The sequence below is a fragment of the Eubalaena glacialis genome, chromosome 1 (genome assembly GCF_028564815.1).
Source record: "Eubalaena glacialis isolate mEubGla1 chromosome 1, mEubGla1.1.hap2.+ XY, whole genome shotgun sequence".
In the NCBI taxonomy this organism is placed as follows: domain Eukaryota; kingdom Metazoa; phylum Chordata; class Mammalia; order Artiodactyla; family Balaenidae; genus Eubalaena; species Eubalaena glacialis.
Genome location: NC_083716.1, coordinates 147,720,350 through 147,734,616, shown reverse-complemented (window position 1 = coordinate 147,734,616; position 14,267 = coordinate 147,720,350). Strand labels below are relative to the sequence as shown.

The 14,267-nt window shown below is 36.7% G+C and overlaps 1 protein-coding gene across 1 annotated transcript in view; it reads right to left on the bottom strand.

Moving 5' to 3' along the window:
- The window catches only part of THSD7B (thrombospondin type 1 domain containing 7B), a 787,061-nt gene that overhangs the window by 243,461 nt on the left and 529,333 nt on the right, over positions 1-14,267 (bottom strand). Inside the window, exon 13 of the mRNA XM_061199619.1 lies at positions 13,475-13,738. Coding sequence (XP_061055602.1) covers positions 13,475-13,738 — 264 coding nt within the window. The remainder of the gene's footprint in view (positions 1-13,474; positions 13,739-14,267) is intronic.

Genomic DNA, 14,267 nt, shown 5'->3' with positions numbered 1-14,267 from the left:
TCCAAAAACAGCAGATTACACTTTCTTCTCAAGTGCGCAGGGAACATTCTCCAGGATAGATCACATCTTGGGTCACAAATCAAGCCTCAGTAAATTAAAAAAAACTGAAATCATATCAAGCATCTTTTCTGACCACAACGCTATGAGATTAGAAATGAATTACAGGGAGAAAAATGTAAAAACCATAAACACATGGAGGCGAAAGAATACATTACTAAATAACCAAGAGATCACTGAAGAAATCAAAGAGGAAGTCAAAAAATACCTAGAGAAAAATGACAATGAAAACACGATGATCTGAAACCTATGGGATGCAGCAAAAGCAGTTCTAAGAGGGAAGTTTATAGCTATACAAGCCTACCTAAAGAAACAAGAAAAATCTCAAGTAAACAATCTAACCTTACACCTAAAGAAACTAGAGAAAGAAGAACAAACAAAACCCAAAGTTAGCAGAAGGAAAGAAATCATAAAGATCAGAGCGGAAATAAATGAAATAGAAACAAAGAAAACAATAGCAAAGATCAATAAAACTAAAAGCTGGTTCTTTGAGAAGATAAACAAAATTGATAAACCACTAGCCAGACTCATCAAGAAAAACAGGGACAGGACGCAAATCAGTAAAATTAGAAATGAAAAAGGAGAAGTTACAGCAGACACCACAGAAATACAAAGCATCCTAAGAGACTACTACAAGCAACTCTATGCCAATAAAATGGACAACCTGGAAGAAATGGACAAATTCTTAGAAAGGGATAACCTTCCAAGACTGAACCAGGAAGAAATAGAAAATATGAACAGACAAATCATAAGTAATGAAATTGAAACTGTGATTTAAAATCTTCCAACAAACAAAAGTCCAGGACCACAGGCTTCACAGGTGAATTCTATCAAACATTTAGAGAAGAGCTAACACCCATCCTTCTCAAACTCTTCCAAAAATTGCAGAGGAAGGAACACTCCCAAACTCATTCTATGAGGCCACCATCACCCTGATACCAAAACCAGACAAAGATACTACAAAAAAAGAAAATTAAAGACCAATATCACTGATGAATATAGATGCAAAAATCCTCAACAAAATACTAGCAAACAGAATCCAACAACACATTAAAAGCATCAGACACCATGATCAACTGGGATATACCCCACAGATGCAAGGATTCTTCAATATATGCAAATCAATCAATGTGATACACCATATTAACAAATTGAAGAATAAAAACCATATGATCATCTCAATAAATGCAGAAAAAGCTTTTGACAAAATTCAACACCCTTTTATGATAAAAACTCTCCAGAAAGTGGGCATAGAGGGAACCTACCTCAACATAGTAAAGACCATATATGACAAACCCACAGCAAACATCATTCTCAATGGTGAAAAACTGAAAGCATTTCCTCTAAGATCAGGAACGAGACAAGGATGTCCACTCTCACCACTATAATTCAACATAGTTTTGGGAGTCCTCGCCACAGCAATCAGAGAAGAAAAAGAAATAAAAGGAATACAAATTGGAAAAGAAGAAGTAAAACTGTCACTGTTTGCAGATGACATGATACTATAAATAGAGAATCCTAAAGATGCTACCAGAAAAGTACTAGAGCTAATCAATGAATTTGGTAAAGTAGCAGGATACAAAATTAATGTACAGAAATGTCTTGCATTCCTATACACTAATGATGAAAAATCTGAAAGAGAAATTAAGGAAACACTCCCATTTACCACTGCAACAAAAAGAATAAAATACCTAGGAATAAACCTACCTAGGGAGACAAAAGACCCATATGCAGAAAACTATAAGACACTGATGAAAGAAATTAAAGATGATACCAACAGTTGGAGAGATATGCCATGTTCTTGGATTGGAAGAATCAATATTGTGAAAATGATTACACTACCCAAAGCAATCTACAGAATGAATGCAATTCCTATCAAATTACCAATGGCATTTTTTACAGAACTAGAACAAAAAACCTTAAAATTTGTATGGAGACACAAAAGACCCCGAATAGCCAAAGCAGTCTTGAGGGAAGAAAATGGACCTGGAGGAATCAGACTCCCTGACTTCAGACTATACTACAAAGCTACAGTAGTCAAGACAATATGGTACTGGCACAAAAACAGAAACATAGATCAATGGAACAAGATAGAAAACCCAGAGATAAACCCACGCACCTATGGTCAACTAATCTATGACAAAGGAGGCAAGGATACACAATGGAGAAAAGACAGTCTCTTCAATAAGTGGTGCTGGGAAAATTGGACAGCTACATGTAAAAGAATGAAATTAGAACACTCCTTAACACCATACACAAAAATAAACTCAAAATGGATTGGAGACCTAAATGTAAGACTGGACACTATAAAACTCTTAGAGGAAAAGATAGGAAGAACACTTTTTGACATAAATCACAGCAAGATCTTTTTTGATCCACCTCCTAGAGTAATGGAAATAAAAACAAAAATAAACAAATGGGACCTAATGAAACTTAAAAGCTTCTGCTCAGCAAAGGAAACCATAAACAAGATGAAAAGACAACCCTCAGAATGGGAGAAAATATTTGCAAATGAATTAACGGACAAAGGATTAATCTCCAAAATATATAAACAGCTCATGCAGCTCAATAGTAAAAAAACAAACAACCCAATCCAAAAATGGGCAGAAGACCTAAGTAGACATTTCTCCAAAGAGGACATACACATGGCCAAGAAGCACATGAAAAGCTGCTCAACATCACTAATTATTAGAAAAATGCAAATCAAAACTACAATGAGGTATCACCTCACACCAGTTAGAATGGGCATCATCAGAAAATCTACCACCAACAAATGCTGGAGAGGGTGTGGAGAAAATGGAACCCTCTTGCACTGTTGGTGGGAATGCAAATTGATACAGCCACTATGGAGAACAGTATGGAGGTTCCTTAAAGAACTAAAAATAGAATTACCATATGACCGAGCAATCCCACTCCTGGGCATATACCCAGAGAAAACCGTAATTCAAAAAGACACATGCACCTCAATGTTCATTGCAGCACTATTTACAATAGCCAGGTCATGGAAACAACCTAAATGCCCATCGACAGACGAATGGATAAAGAAGTTGTGGCACATATATACAATGGAATATTACTCAGCCATAAAAAGGAATGAAATTGGGTCATTTGTAGAGACGTGGATGCATCTAGAGACTGTCATACAGAGTGAAGTAAGTCAGAAAGAGAAAAAACAAGTATCGTATATTAACACATATATGTGGAACCTGGAAAATGGTACAGATGAAGCAGTTTGCAGGGTAGAAACTGAGATACAGATGTAGAGAACAAACATATGGACACTAAGGGGTGAAAGCCGTGGGGGGTGGGGGTTGTGATGTGATGAATTGCGAGATTGGGATTGACATGTATACACTGATGTGTATAAAAATGGATGACTAATAAGAAAAAAAAATTAAAAATGAAATAACAACAGGAACACGGTAAATAGCCGGATTTTGCCTCTGGTGAACACTTCAAGGTAACAGTAATGGCAGGGGCAGAGAGGAGCTGAGTCCTGCCCAGATAAAAGATAAAGAGACCACATATTTCTCATTCTTAAGGTCAAGGAGCCCTCCCCAACTACACATGTGCAGAAAGGCTCTTGGGGGTCAAAAAGGGGAGGGCACCACCCCATAATAGGTAATGCCAACCCTCCCATAGGCCTGTGGGCTAGACTCTATCTTGGAAAAAAAGTTGTGCACACATGTTGGGGAGGATCCTAGGGCAGGTCAGGTGTGGAAAAAGAAACAAGATAATTGGCCAAAGGTAAACAAAGACCTGGAAGAGGCGCCCTATATAAATGACTTAACTGCCTCTTTACTGCACTCCTCCTCATTAGGGGGGATGCCCACACCCTTTTCTCTCTGGGTGTGTATCTCTGCCTTGCTTTTATCTTAAATAAACTGTTTCTCTGCGTGCTCTCCCACTTCTTGTTCTGTGTTTCTAGTAATAAACTTTGTTCCTGTTTTTACAGTTTTTGCCTCCTTGAGAAATGCATTTTTCAGTGGGGGCAAAAGCCAGGGGAACTTTGCTTCTAGCCTCTAGCCTCTGGTGGTCTAGTGACTAGGATTCCTGGTTTTCATCCAGACCACCCAGGTCCAATTCCTGGGCAGAGAACAGATCTCGATTTAAGCCACCACTTGAATCTGAGATCATGTTGACTCTTGTCATATCTAAACTCATCTTTTCATTCATTCAGCCAACATATACTCAGAGCCTGTGATGAGCCAGACCCTGTGTTAGGCACTGGGGATGGAGAAATGAACCCGAGTCAGTACACCTGAACTGAAATGAGCCTGATTCAATAAACAATCCGGTTAGTAAGAGAAATAGAAATATACATGGGGATTTAAAAAAATAAAACTAAATATATTGATAAAGAAAAGAACAGGACTCATGGGAATCCTCAAGGATGATCCCCTCATGCACCCTGGGATAGGAAGTAGGAAAAATGCTTCCTGGACTAGGCATCACTTGGTCTCATCCCAAAGAAGGAGGAATCTCACGAAAGGAGGATAAAGAGCATGCCAGGCAGACTACATAGTCATGGAATTCCTTTGATGTCCTGTCAAGGAGCTGGTATGTGAAGAAGAGACCGGGAGAAACTGCTAGCAGAGCACTGGCATGGCCACATTTGCCTTTTCGTGTGATGGCTGATGGCTCTTGGCATAATAAATATCAGGGGTTAAAACAAGATTGTAACATCTGCCACTGGGTGTAGTAGATCGCAAGAGAAAAGGAAAAGTTTGAGAAATGCTTAGGAGGCACAATTATTAAGACCTGAGGGTACAGTCATGTACTCAAAAATACATTTTAAATACCTACTAACTTTCAGGTACCATTCTAGGTGGCATGGATACAGTTGGAAAAAAAACCCCTAAAAAGCAGTTCTTTCTTTCTTGGAATTTTACCATCCAATCATAGGAGAGAGACAGTAAGTATTTTTAAAATGTAAATGCAAAATATTTTAGTTGGTGATTAAGTACTATGAAGAAAGATGAAAACTGGTAAGGGGAATAGGAGGTGATAAGGTAGATTGCTTTATTAGAGGAGTTAGGCAAAGACTTGCTATGAGCAGAGACCGCAGTGAAGGGAGGGATGAAGGCAAGGAAAGGGAGAGAGAAGAATGAAGTGTGCTGAGGTGTGGGGTGCTTTTATGTCCTATTCTTTGTCCCAAAAAATCACTGGGATAAGAGACATAGTTGGAAGTAATTCACCTCAAGTATCTTTATTTTGGCACATGCTATTCTGTTGACTGAATTAGGTAATCAGAGTCAACATCTGCCGTGTTGTCACACACAGTTGGGAACTACATGCAACACTTTAACATTAGGCAGTGATGGAATGCAGTAGGAGCAAACAATTGCTGACATGATATAGATACAAATTCCACTCTGAAGTTTTTTTGTTTGTTTGTTTGTTTAATGAAGCATAATTTTACTACTGGTCTCCTCAGTGATATTCCTAAAGACAAAGAGATCTGGCTAGTATTATCTGTGGTTTGAATCTTCCATGAAATCCATCAGCATAGATAATTCAGAATTTAGTGAACTGTGTTGCCCACAGCTATATGTACCAGCAGGGGCCACCTAGGACACCTCAGCATGAGGAATAATTATCCTTATGAAGAAATTTATCTGATATTATCTTGGGGAATCCCATTTGTGTCTTCCAAATGCAGATGGAAGACAAACCTATGTTGGAGCTTAAAAGGGCAAAGCATTTACTGTTCTTATTAGGAAAGCCAGATTGAGGTCACTGCTCTCTGCTTCAGTTTGTCTGGGATGAAAACAGAATTCTTAATAGTGAGTTAATACTCATGAATATTAAAAAAAAAGTCTATTAGTGACCATTAAACGTTTTCTTTTCCCTTGATAGATGGATATGTCTCTTATCCTTAGAAGTGACCCATTGGGAGTATTTTCATTTACTGTTTTTAAAAATCTTTTTTTTGAAAAATGTAATGTAAAAATATCTTAACACAAATATCATAAAAGTTACAAGTCTCTGGTAAATCTTGATCAATGCACTGTTTTCATTCAGTGAAAATTTTTTAGATTCTCTACCAGCTTTTGCTATTGCTCTGTAAATTGGTTCCATTTTCAATGCCTCCTCTTCCTTGAGGATATGTTCTTTTCTAACCTGAAGTGATTATTTCTAAATTAAACACCACATACACACATATAAACCCTTGAAAAATTAGAGATGAATGATAGATAACATATTTTTAAAAAGATGACTGGCATTTCGAATAATCTTAATTCTATCTTTGAATTTTATCTTAACACTATATTTGCTCTATTACTGCCATCCTAAGTCTTACCTAAAATCATGTCTTACATTGACTATCGCAATAGTCTCCCAATGGCATCCTTGCTTCATTGAAGCCAATCTATACACACTAGTCAAAAGTAATTTTTTTAAACACCTAACTTGGATCACATCATCTACCACTCTTCCCACCTGATGACTTCACTTGAATTATATCCAGACTCCTTGCTTTATCCCACAAGATTCTGCCTACTTCTTCCACATCATTTCAAAACAACTCTCCTCATTCCCGAGGGCTTCCTTTGTGTTTTTTTGCCGGTACTTCTTTTCTGCCTTATATCCTCTGGACATGCTTATCCCACTAACTGAAATTAACTTGTATGTACTTTTCACATGGTTGTCATCTCACTCTTCACATCTCAAATGTATGTCACTTTAGTGAGGACTTCCCTAAAGTCTCAAGATTTTCTGTTCAGCATCATAAGGGCTAATCAAGACTTGAAATTCCTTGTATTAATTTCTTTTTTTTTCCTATCCTCCACTAGACAATAAGCTACACAAGTCCCTGATTTCCCCATAATTGTATACCCAAATCACAGAAGAAGACTAGGTACATAGCAGGTGATCAGTATACAGGTTTTGATCAAATGACTAATAAACCAATATGTAGGTGACATCAGCATCATGGTGGTGTCTCTCTTCTCTCTTCTCTTCTCTTTCCTCCTTGTAACAACTAATTAGACATCTATTACCAAACAAAAGTGCTTCTGCGTGTTTCACAAAGGGATGTGGAGGTTTCTAGTCCACCTGTGCATCCAAAAATAAACAAGGGGGATCTCAGTGAGGGTTGCTGATACAAGGGAGTTGGCAAACTGGCCCCAGTCCCACTCACTGAGATTAGAAAAGAAAGAACCTGGAGAGTGCAAAACTGGGCAGATAACCATGGAGAAGAGAATGATTGGAAGTCCAGCCTGCCTAAAGGGAGATTCCAGAATGCCACTGGAGTGAGAAAGAGAAGAGTCTGGAAGCAGAGGAGAGGTAGAAAATTTCCAAGGTGGCCTCCCCTCCCCACGGATGAACAACAAGGGGCTGGGCTTTTGGAAGCAGCACTGGCTACCTCTCTGCCAGAAGAGGTAGACAGTGGTGACCTCTTTCATAGAGGAGGTGATAACCACAAAGCAAAAATCTAGAGTAGATTCACAAAACATAAAAAGGGGGAGACAGAGCATACCACTATGGAAAACCACTGCTTTACAAAGGTAGGGAGAAACAGGGGGAAGAAATAATGAACATACAAAACAACCAGAAGGCAGACAATAAGATGGCAGTAGTAAGCCCTTACATATCAATAATCACTCAAAACGTAAATGGACTGAAGTCACCAATCAAAAGGCAAAGGGTGGCTGGGCAGATAAAAAAAACAACAACAATGAAAACAAACATACAGAAAACAAACACACAAACACAAAAAAAACCAAAACAGAAAAACAAGATCCAACTATATGCTGCCTACAAGAAACTTCTTTCAGTTCTAAAAACACACAGAGGCTCAAAGTGAAGAGACAGCACATATTCCATGCAAGTGGAAACCAAAAGAAAGTGGGCATAGCCATACTTATCAAACAAAATAGACTTCAAGCCAAAAACTGTAACAAGACACAAAGAAGGTCATTTTATAATGATAAAGGGGTCAATATACATAGAAGATATAACAATCATGAATATATACACACCCAACATTGGAGCACCTAAATATATTAAGCAAATACTAACAGATATGAAGGGAGAAATATACAACAATACAGTAATAGTAGGAGACTTCAATACCTCAGTGTCAGCAGTGGATAGATCATCCGGACAGAATATCAACACGGAAATGTGGGAATTGAACCATACCTTAGACCAAATGGACTTAACAGACATATATAGAACATTCCAACCAACAGCAGCATAATGTACATTCTTCTCACGTGCATACAGGATATTAGATCATGATAGGACCAAAATAAATCTTAGCTAATTTGAGGAGACTGAAATACTATCTTTTCTGACCACAGTGGTATAAAACTAGAAATCAACAAGAAGAAAGCTGGAAAATCTACAAATATGTGGAAACCAAACAATACACTTCTGAAAACCCATGGATCAAAGAATCAAAAAGGAAAAAAAAAAATATCTTGAAGCAAATGAAAATGGAGAGAAAACATATCAAATCCTAGGGGATGCTGCAAAAAAAGCAGTTCTGAGAGGAAAGTTTATAGTGATAAATGGATGTATTAAGAAATTAGAAAGATCTCAAGTAAATAACTTTACACCTCCAGTACCCAGAAGGACAAATTAAGCCCAAAGTTAGCAGAAGAAAGGAAATACAGATTGGAGAGAAAACAAATGAAATAGAGACCAGAAAAACAATAGAAAGAATCAATGAAATTAAGAGCTGGATTTTCAAAAAGATAAAGTTGACAAACCTTTAGCTAGACTAAGAAAACAACAGAAGACTCAAAATTAGAAATAAAAGAGAAGACACTACAACTGATACTACAGAAATAAGAGAGTACTATGACCAGCTACATGCCAACAAATTAGATAACCTAGAAGAAATAGATCAATTTCTAGAAATATATAAACTACCAAGACTGAATCTGGAAGAATAGAAAATCTGAACAGACCGATAATGAGGAAGGAGACTGAAACAGTAACCAAAAATCTCCCAATACAGAAAACCACAGGACTAGACGGTTTCACATGTGAATTCTACCAAACATTTAAAGAATAATTAATGCCAATCCTTCCCAAACTCTTCTAAAAAATTGAAGAGGAGGGAACACTTCCTAACTCATTCTACAAGGCCAGTATTACCCTAATACCAAAGCCAGATATAGCCACTATAAGAAAACTATAGACCAATATTACTAATGAATATAGATGCAAAATTTTTCAACAAAATATTAGCAAACTGAATTGAGCACACTAAAAGGATTATACACCATGAGCCTGGGATGCAAAGATCGTTCAAACTGATAAACGTATTACATCACATTAATAGAATGAAAGAAAATAATCACATGATCATCACAATAGATACAGAAAAGGATTTGACAAAATACGACATCCTTCCATGATAAAAACCTCAAAAGAGGTACTTCCCTGGTGATGCAGTGGTTAAAAATCCGCCTGCCAGTGCAGGGGACACAGGTTCAAGCCCTGGTCCGGGAAGATCCCTCCCACATGCCGCAGAGCAGCTAAGCCCGTGCACCACAACTACTGAGTCTGCACTCTAGAGCCCACGAGCCACAACTACTGAGCCTGTGTGCCAAGAGCTCGTGCTCCACAACAAGAGAAGCCACTGCAATGAGAAGCCCACGCACCACAACAAAAAGTAGCCCCCGCTTGCCACAACCAGAGAAAGCCCGCGTGCAGCAGCGAAGACCCAACACAGCCAAAAATAAACAAATAAATAAATAAATTTATTTTTAAAAAAACCTCAAAAGATTGTGTATAGAAGGAACATACCTCAACATAACAATAGCCATCTATGACAAACCCAGAGCTAACGTTATACTCAGTAAAAAAAATTGAAAGCTTTTCCTCTAAGATTAGGAGCAAGACATGGTTGCCTACTCTTACCATTCTTATTCAATATAGTATCAGAAGTCTAGCTAGAGCAATTAGGCAAAACAAAGAAATAAAAGATACCCAAATCAGAATGGAAGAAGTACAGCTGTCGCTATGTGCAGATGATATTATTTTGTATATAGATAATTGCAAAGATTCAACTAAAAACTGTTGGAACTAATCAACGATTTCAGTAAAGTTGGAGGATATAAAAATCAAAATAAAGAAATCAGTGTTGTTTCTATTCGCTAATAATGAAACATCTGAAAAATAAAGAAAATTATCCCATTCACAATAGCATCAAAAACAATAAAATACCTAGGAATAAATGTAACTGAGGAAGTGAAAGATCTGTACAATGAAAATTATGACTTCATTGAAAGAAACTGAAGGCATAAGAAATGGAAAGACATCCTTTACTCATGGATAAGAATATTGTTAAAATGTCCATACTACCCAAAATCATATATAGATTCAACACAATCTCTATCAAAACTCCAGTGGCATTCTTCACAGAAATAGAAAAAAAAAAAAAAATCCTAAAATTTTTAAGGAACCACAAAGAGCCCAAAATAGCCAAATAAATCCTGAGAAAGAACAAAACTGGAGGTATCACACTTCCTGATTTTAAACTATACTGCAAAGCTACAGTAATTAAAACAATATGATACAAGCATAAAAATAGACAGACAAATGGAATAGAGAGCCCAGAAGTAAACCCCCACATATTCAGTTAACTAATATTTGGTAAGGGAGCCAGGACCACCTGATGGAGAAGTGATCATCTCTTCAAAAAATGGTGCTGGGCACATAGCACAGGGAGATCAGCTCGGTGCTTTGTGACCACCTAGAGGGGTGGGATAGGGAGGGTGGGAGGGAGGGAGATGCAAGAGGGAAGAGATATGGGAACATATGTATATGTATAACTGATTCACTTTGTTATAAAGCAGAAACTGACACACCATTGTAAAGCAATTATACTCTAATAAAGATGTTAAAAAAAATGGTGCTGGGAAATCTGGATAAACACATGTAGAACAATGAAATTGGACCCTTATCTTACACAACTCACAAATATTAACTTGAAATGGATAAAAGACTTAAACATAAGACCTGATACCATAAAACTTCTAGAAGAAAATGTAGAAAAGAAGCTCCTCAATAGTGGTCTTGACAATGATTTTCTGGATATGACACCAAAAGCATAAACAATAAAGGTAAAAGTCAACAAATAGAAGCACAACAAACTTAGAAGATTTTGCACAGAAACAGAAACAACTAACATAATGAAAAGGCAACTTACGGAATGGGAGGAAATTTGCAAACCATATATTGGATAAGGGGTTAATATCCAAAAATATATAAAGAATCTTACACAACTTAATAACAAAAAACAAACAACCCAGTTAAACACTAGGCAGAGAACCTAAATAGACTTTTTCCAAAGAAAACCACCAAATGGCCAAGAGGTACGTGAAAAGATGCTCAACATCACTAATCATCAGGGAAATGCAAATCAAAACCCTATGTGCTATCTCTTGACACCTTTTAGAATAGCAACAAGAAGACAAGAGATAATAAGTGTTAATGAGGATGTAGAGAAAGGGAATACTTGCACACTGTTGGTGAAAATGTAAATTGGTGCAGCTACTATGTAAAACAATATAGAGCTTCCTTAAAAAATTAATAGAACTACCATATGATCCAACAATTTCACTTCTGGGTATATACCCACAGGAGATAAAAACAGGATATCAAAGAGATGTATGCACTCCCACGTACATTAGAGCACTATCCACAATAGCCGAGATTTAGAAACAATCTATGCACCCATAAACAGATGAATGGATTAAGAATTTGTAGTGTATATACATAATAGACTATTATTCAGCCATGAGAAAAACATCCTCCATTTGTGACAATCTGAATGGACCTTGAGGATATTATACTAAGTGAGATGAGTCAGACAGAGAAAGAAAAATACCGTGTTATATCACTTATACGTGGAATCTAAAATAGCCAAACTCATAAAAGCAGAGTAAAATGGTGGTTTCCAGGGGATGGGAACAGAGGGATAGACAGGGATAGAATAGTTTGTTTAATGGTACAAACTTGGAATGAGTAGTAGATAAGTCCTAGAGATCTAATGCACAATACAGTGAATACGGACAACAATATTGTATTATAATCAAACTTGCTGAGACTAGATTATTCCAATCACTAAAAAGAAATGATAACTATATAATGTTATAGGTATTAATTATCACTACAATTACAATCATATTACAACATATAAATGTCTTGAACTAATATGTTATAGCATTGCATAAATTCAAGGTGTATATGTCAAATATATTTCAAGAAAAAAATTTTAAAATAAACCATTATGTATATTAAAGGTGAAAAACAAAGACCAGAGCAAACCAACTTTGGCCTCTGTAAAATGGGTCCATTACTTGCTTGTGATGTGTTTAATGTTTCTGAAAGCAAAATCACTGAATGCAATTCTGTAGACTAACCTAGGAAACAGAGCAATGATGCCACTAATTAAAAATCGTTAAACCTTAAATTGCATTCCTATAATGATCCAGGTATAGCCTAACTAAAATGAGCTGATACATTGGAAATAAAGAATAAGGATGAACTATGATTTACTTGTGTGTTAAAAGTGAATTCAATTTGCTATTTCTGGTATTATTAGGAAGCTTATTAGAATATAAGACCTTGATGACAGAGACAAAAATTTATCATTTTTTTTTAGAGTTTGCCCTTCCAACATAAATTCTCTCTATCCATACCTTCTGTAAAATCCCTAACTTCAGTTTCTTAAGGTAATTAAAAACCAAAAAACAGAGCAGGAAATTCATAAGCTCCATTGTAATCATTAGTCTCAGCCTCTTCCATCAATGTTTACCCCAGCTGTATTTAATCATCATTCCTTTCTCTGTTCCCCATATCTTTTAAATTATCCCAACGTTCAAAAATAAATAAATAAAAGACAGTCTTCTCCTTGATTAACAACTCAAAAATTCTGCCAGATTGCCTAATTCCTTTTCTACAGTTTTAGTCTATAAATTTGGGTATACTTACACATTGTACCATAAAACATTTATGTTTATTAACTTTTTCATTGACTTCCAATTAACGTTTTCATTGGTGTTTTGTCAACGTCCTTATAAGAAATTGAAGGACTGATGCCTTCTATATATATGATCAGAGTACCAATAAACACTGTAAAATATATTCATTTGCATTGGGCTTTGGCTTTCTTAGAGGAAAAGCAACTGAGCTCACCGCCAGGAAACAAGTGGCCAGAGGTGAAGTATAGAGTGAGGTGAGTCAAAGATCCCGAACAATCACATTCCAGATAATCAGTGTGATATGGATATGTGTATTTCATATGTCCATATTTTATGAGAGGTGGTGTGTTTTTGACAAAGAAGAACTGAAGTAATTACTAAGGAACTAGGCTACCAATTCTAGACCTGGGATGCCCCTCCTAGGCTGTATGTCAATGTTCTCATCTGTTACTCCTCACCCATCTCCTTACCAGAGCTGTTGCAGTGGGTGGGGTCAACAGGTCTTCCATTTTTATCAGAGCAGGCTATTGCTCGAAAACGCATGCCTTCTCCACATTCTTTGCTGTCTCCTTGTACCCGCAATCCTCTCTGAGGCTCCCTTCTGCCTTCAGGAAGAATGCAATCTGACCAATTTCCGTAAGGATGAGATGTAAACACATCACAAGGACATGGTTCTGTTTCCACTAGAGGGTACAGGTCAGCATCCTGGCATTTCTCCTTCTTCCTGCTTTTCCCTGTTCCAATGAGAGACATTGATGTATTAATTTCACATCTGCTGTTTTGTTATATGTTGCTCACATTTTATTTAAAAGCTCTTAGACTATTAAGTCTTAAATAAAATAAAGCCTTTCTTTTTTACACTTTTTTTTTTTTTTTAAACACAGAAGGAAATCCTAGGACAATGAAAGCAATTCCCACAGCAACTGTGAAATTTAAGTTAATTTGAAAAAAAGAGGTCTCATGTTGGAGAGAGGCAAAAAATACTTAGAAAATGTTTGCTACAGTGGCTCAACAGATAGAAAAGTCCTTGATGTATTTAATATTGGTTTCCCTATAATTTGTTGATAAAAAAGAGAGATTACCTTGTCTCCATTTTCCATGAAACTAATGGTTACCAGGGAAATGAACAAAATGGTGTTAAGTATTAAGTCCTTCCCTTTTTTTCAAGTAACTTTTTAAAAGCAGTTTATTTATTCAAGGAACAAAATGATATCCTCCCAGACAATGGCCCTGGAGTGAGCCTGGGTGTCACTTGGTGTGTGG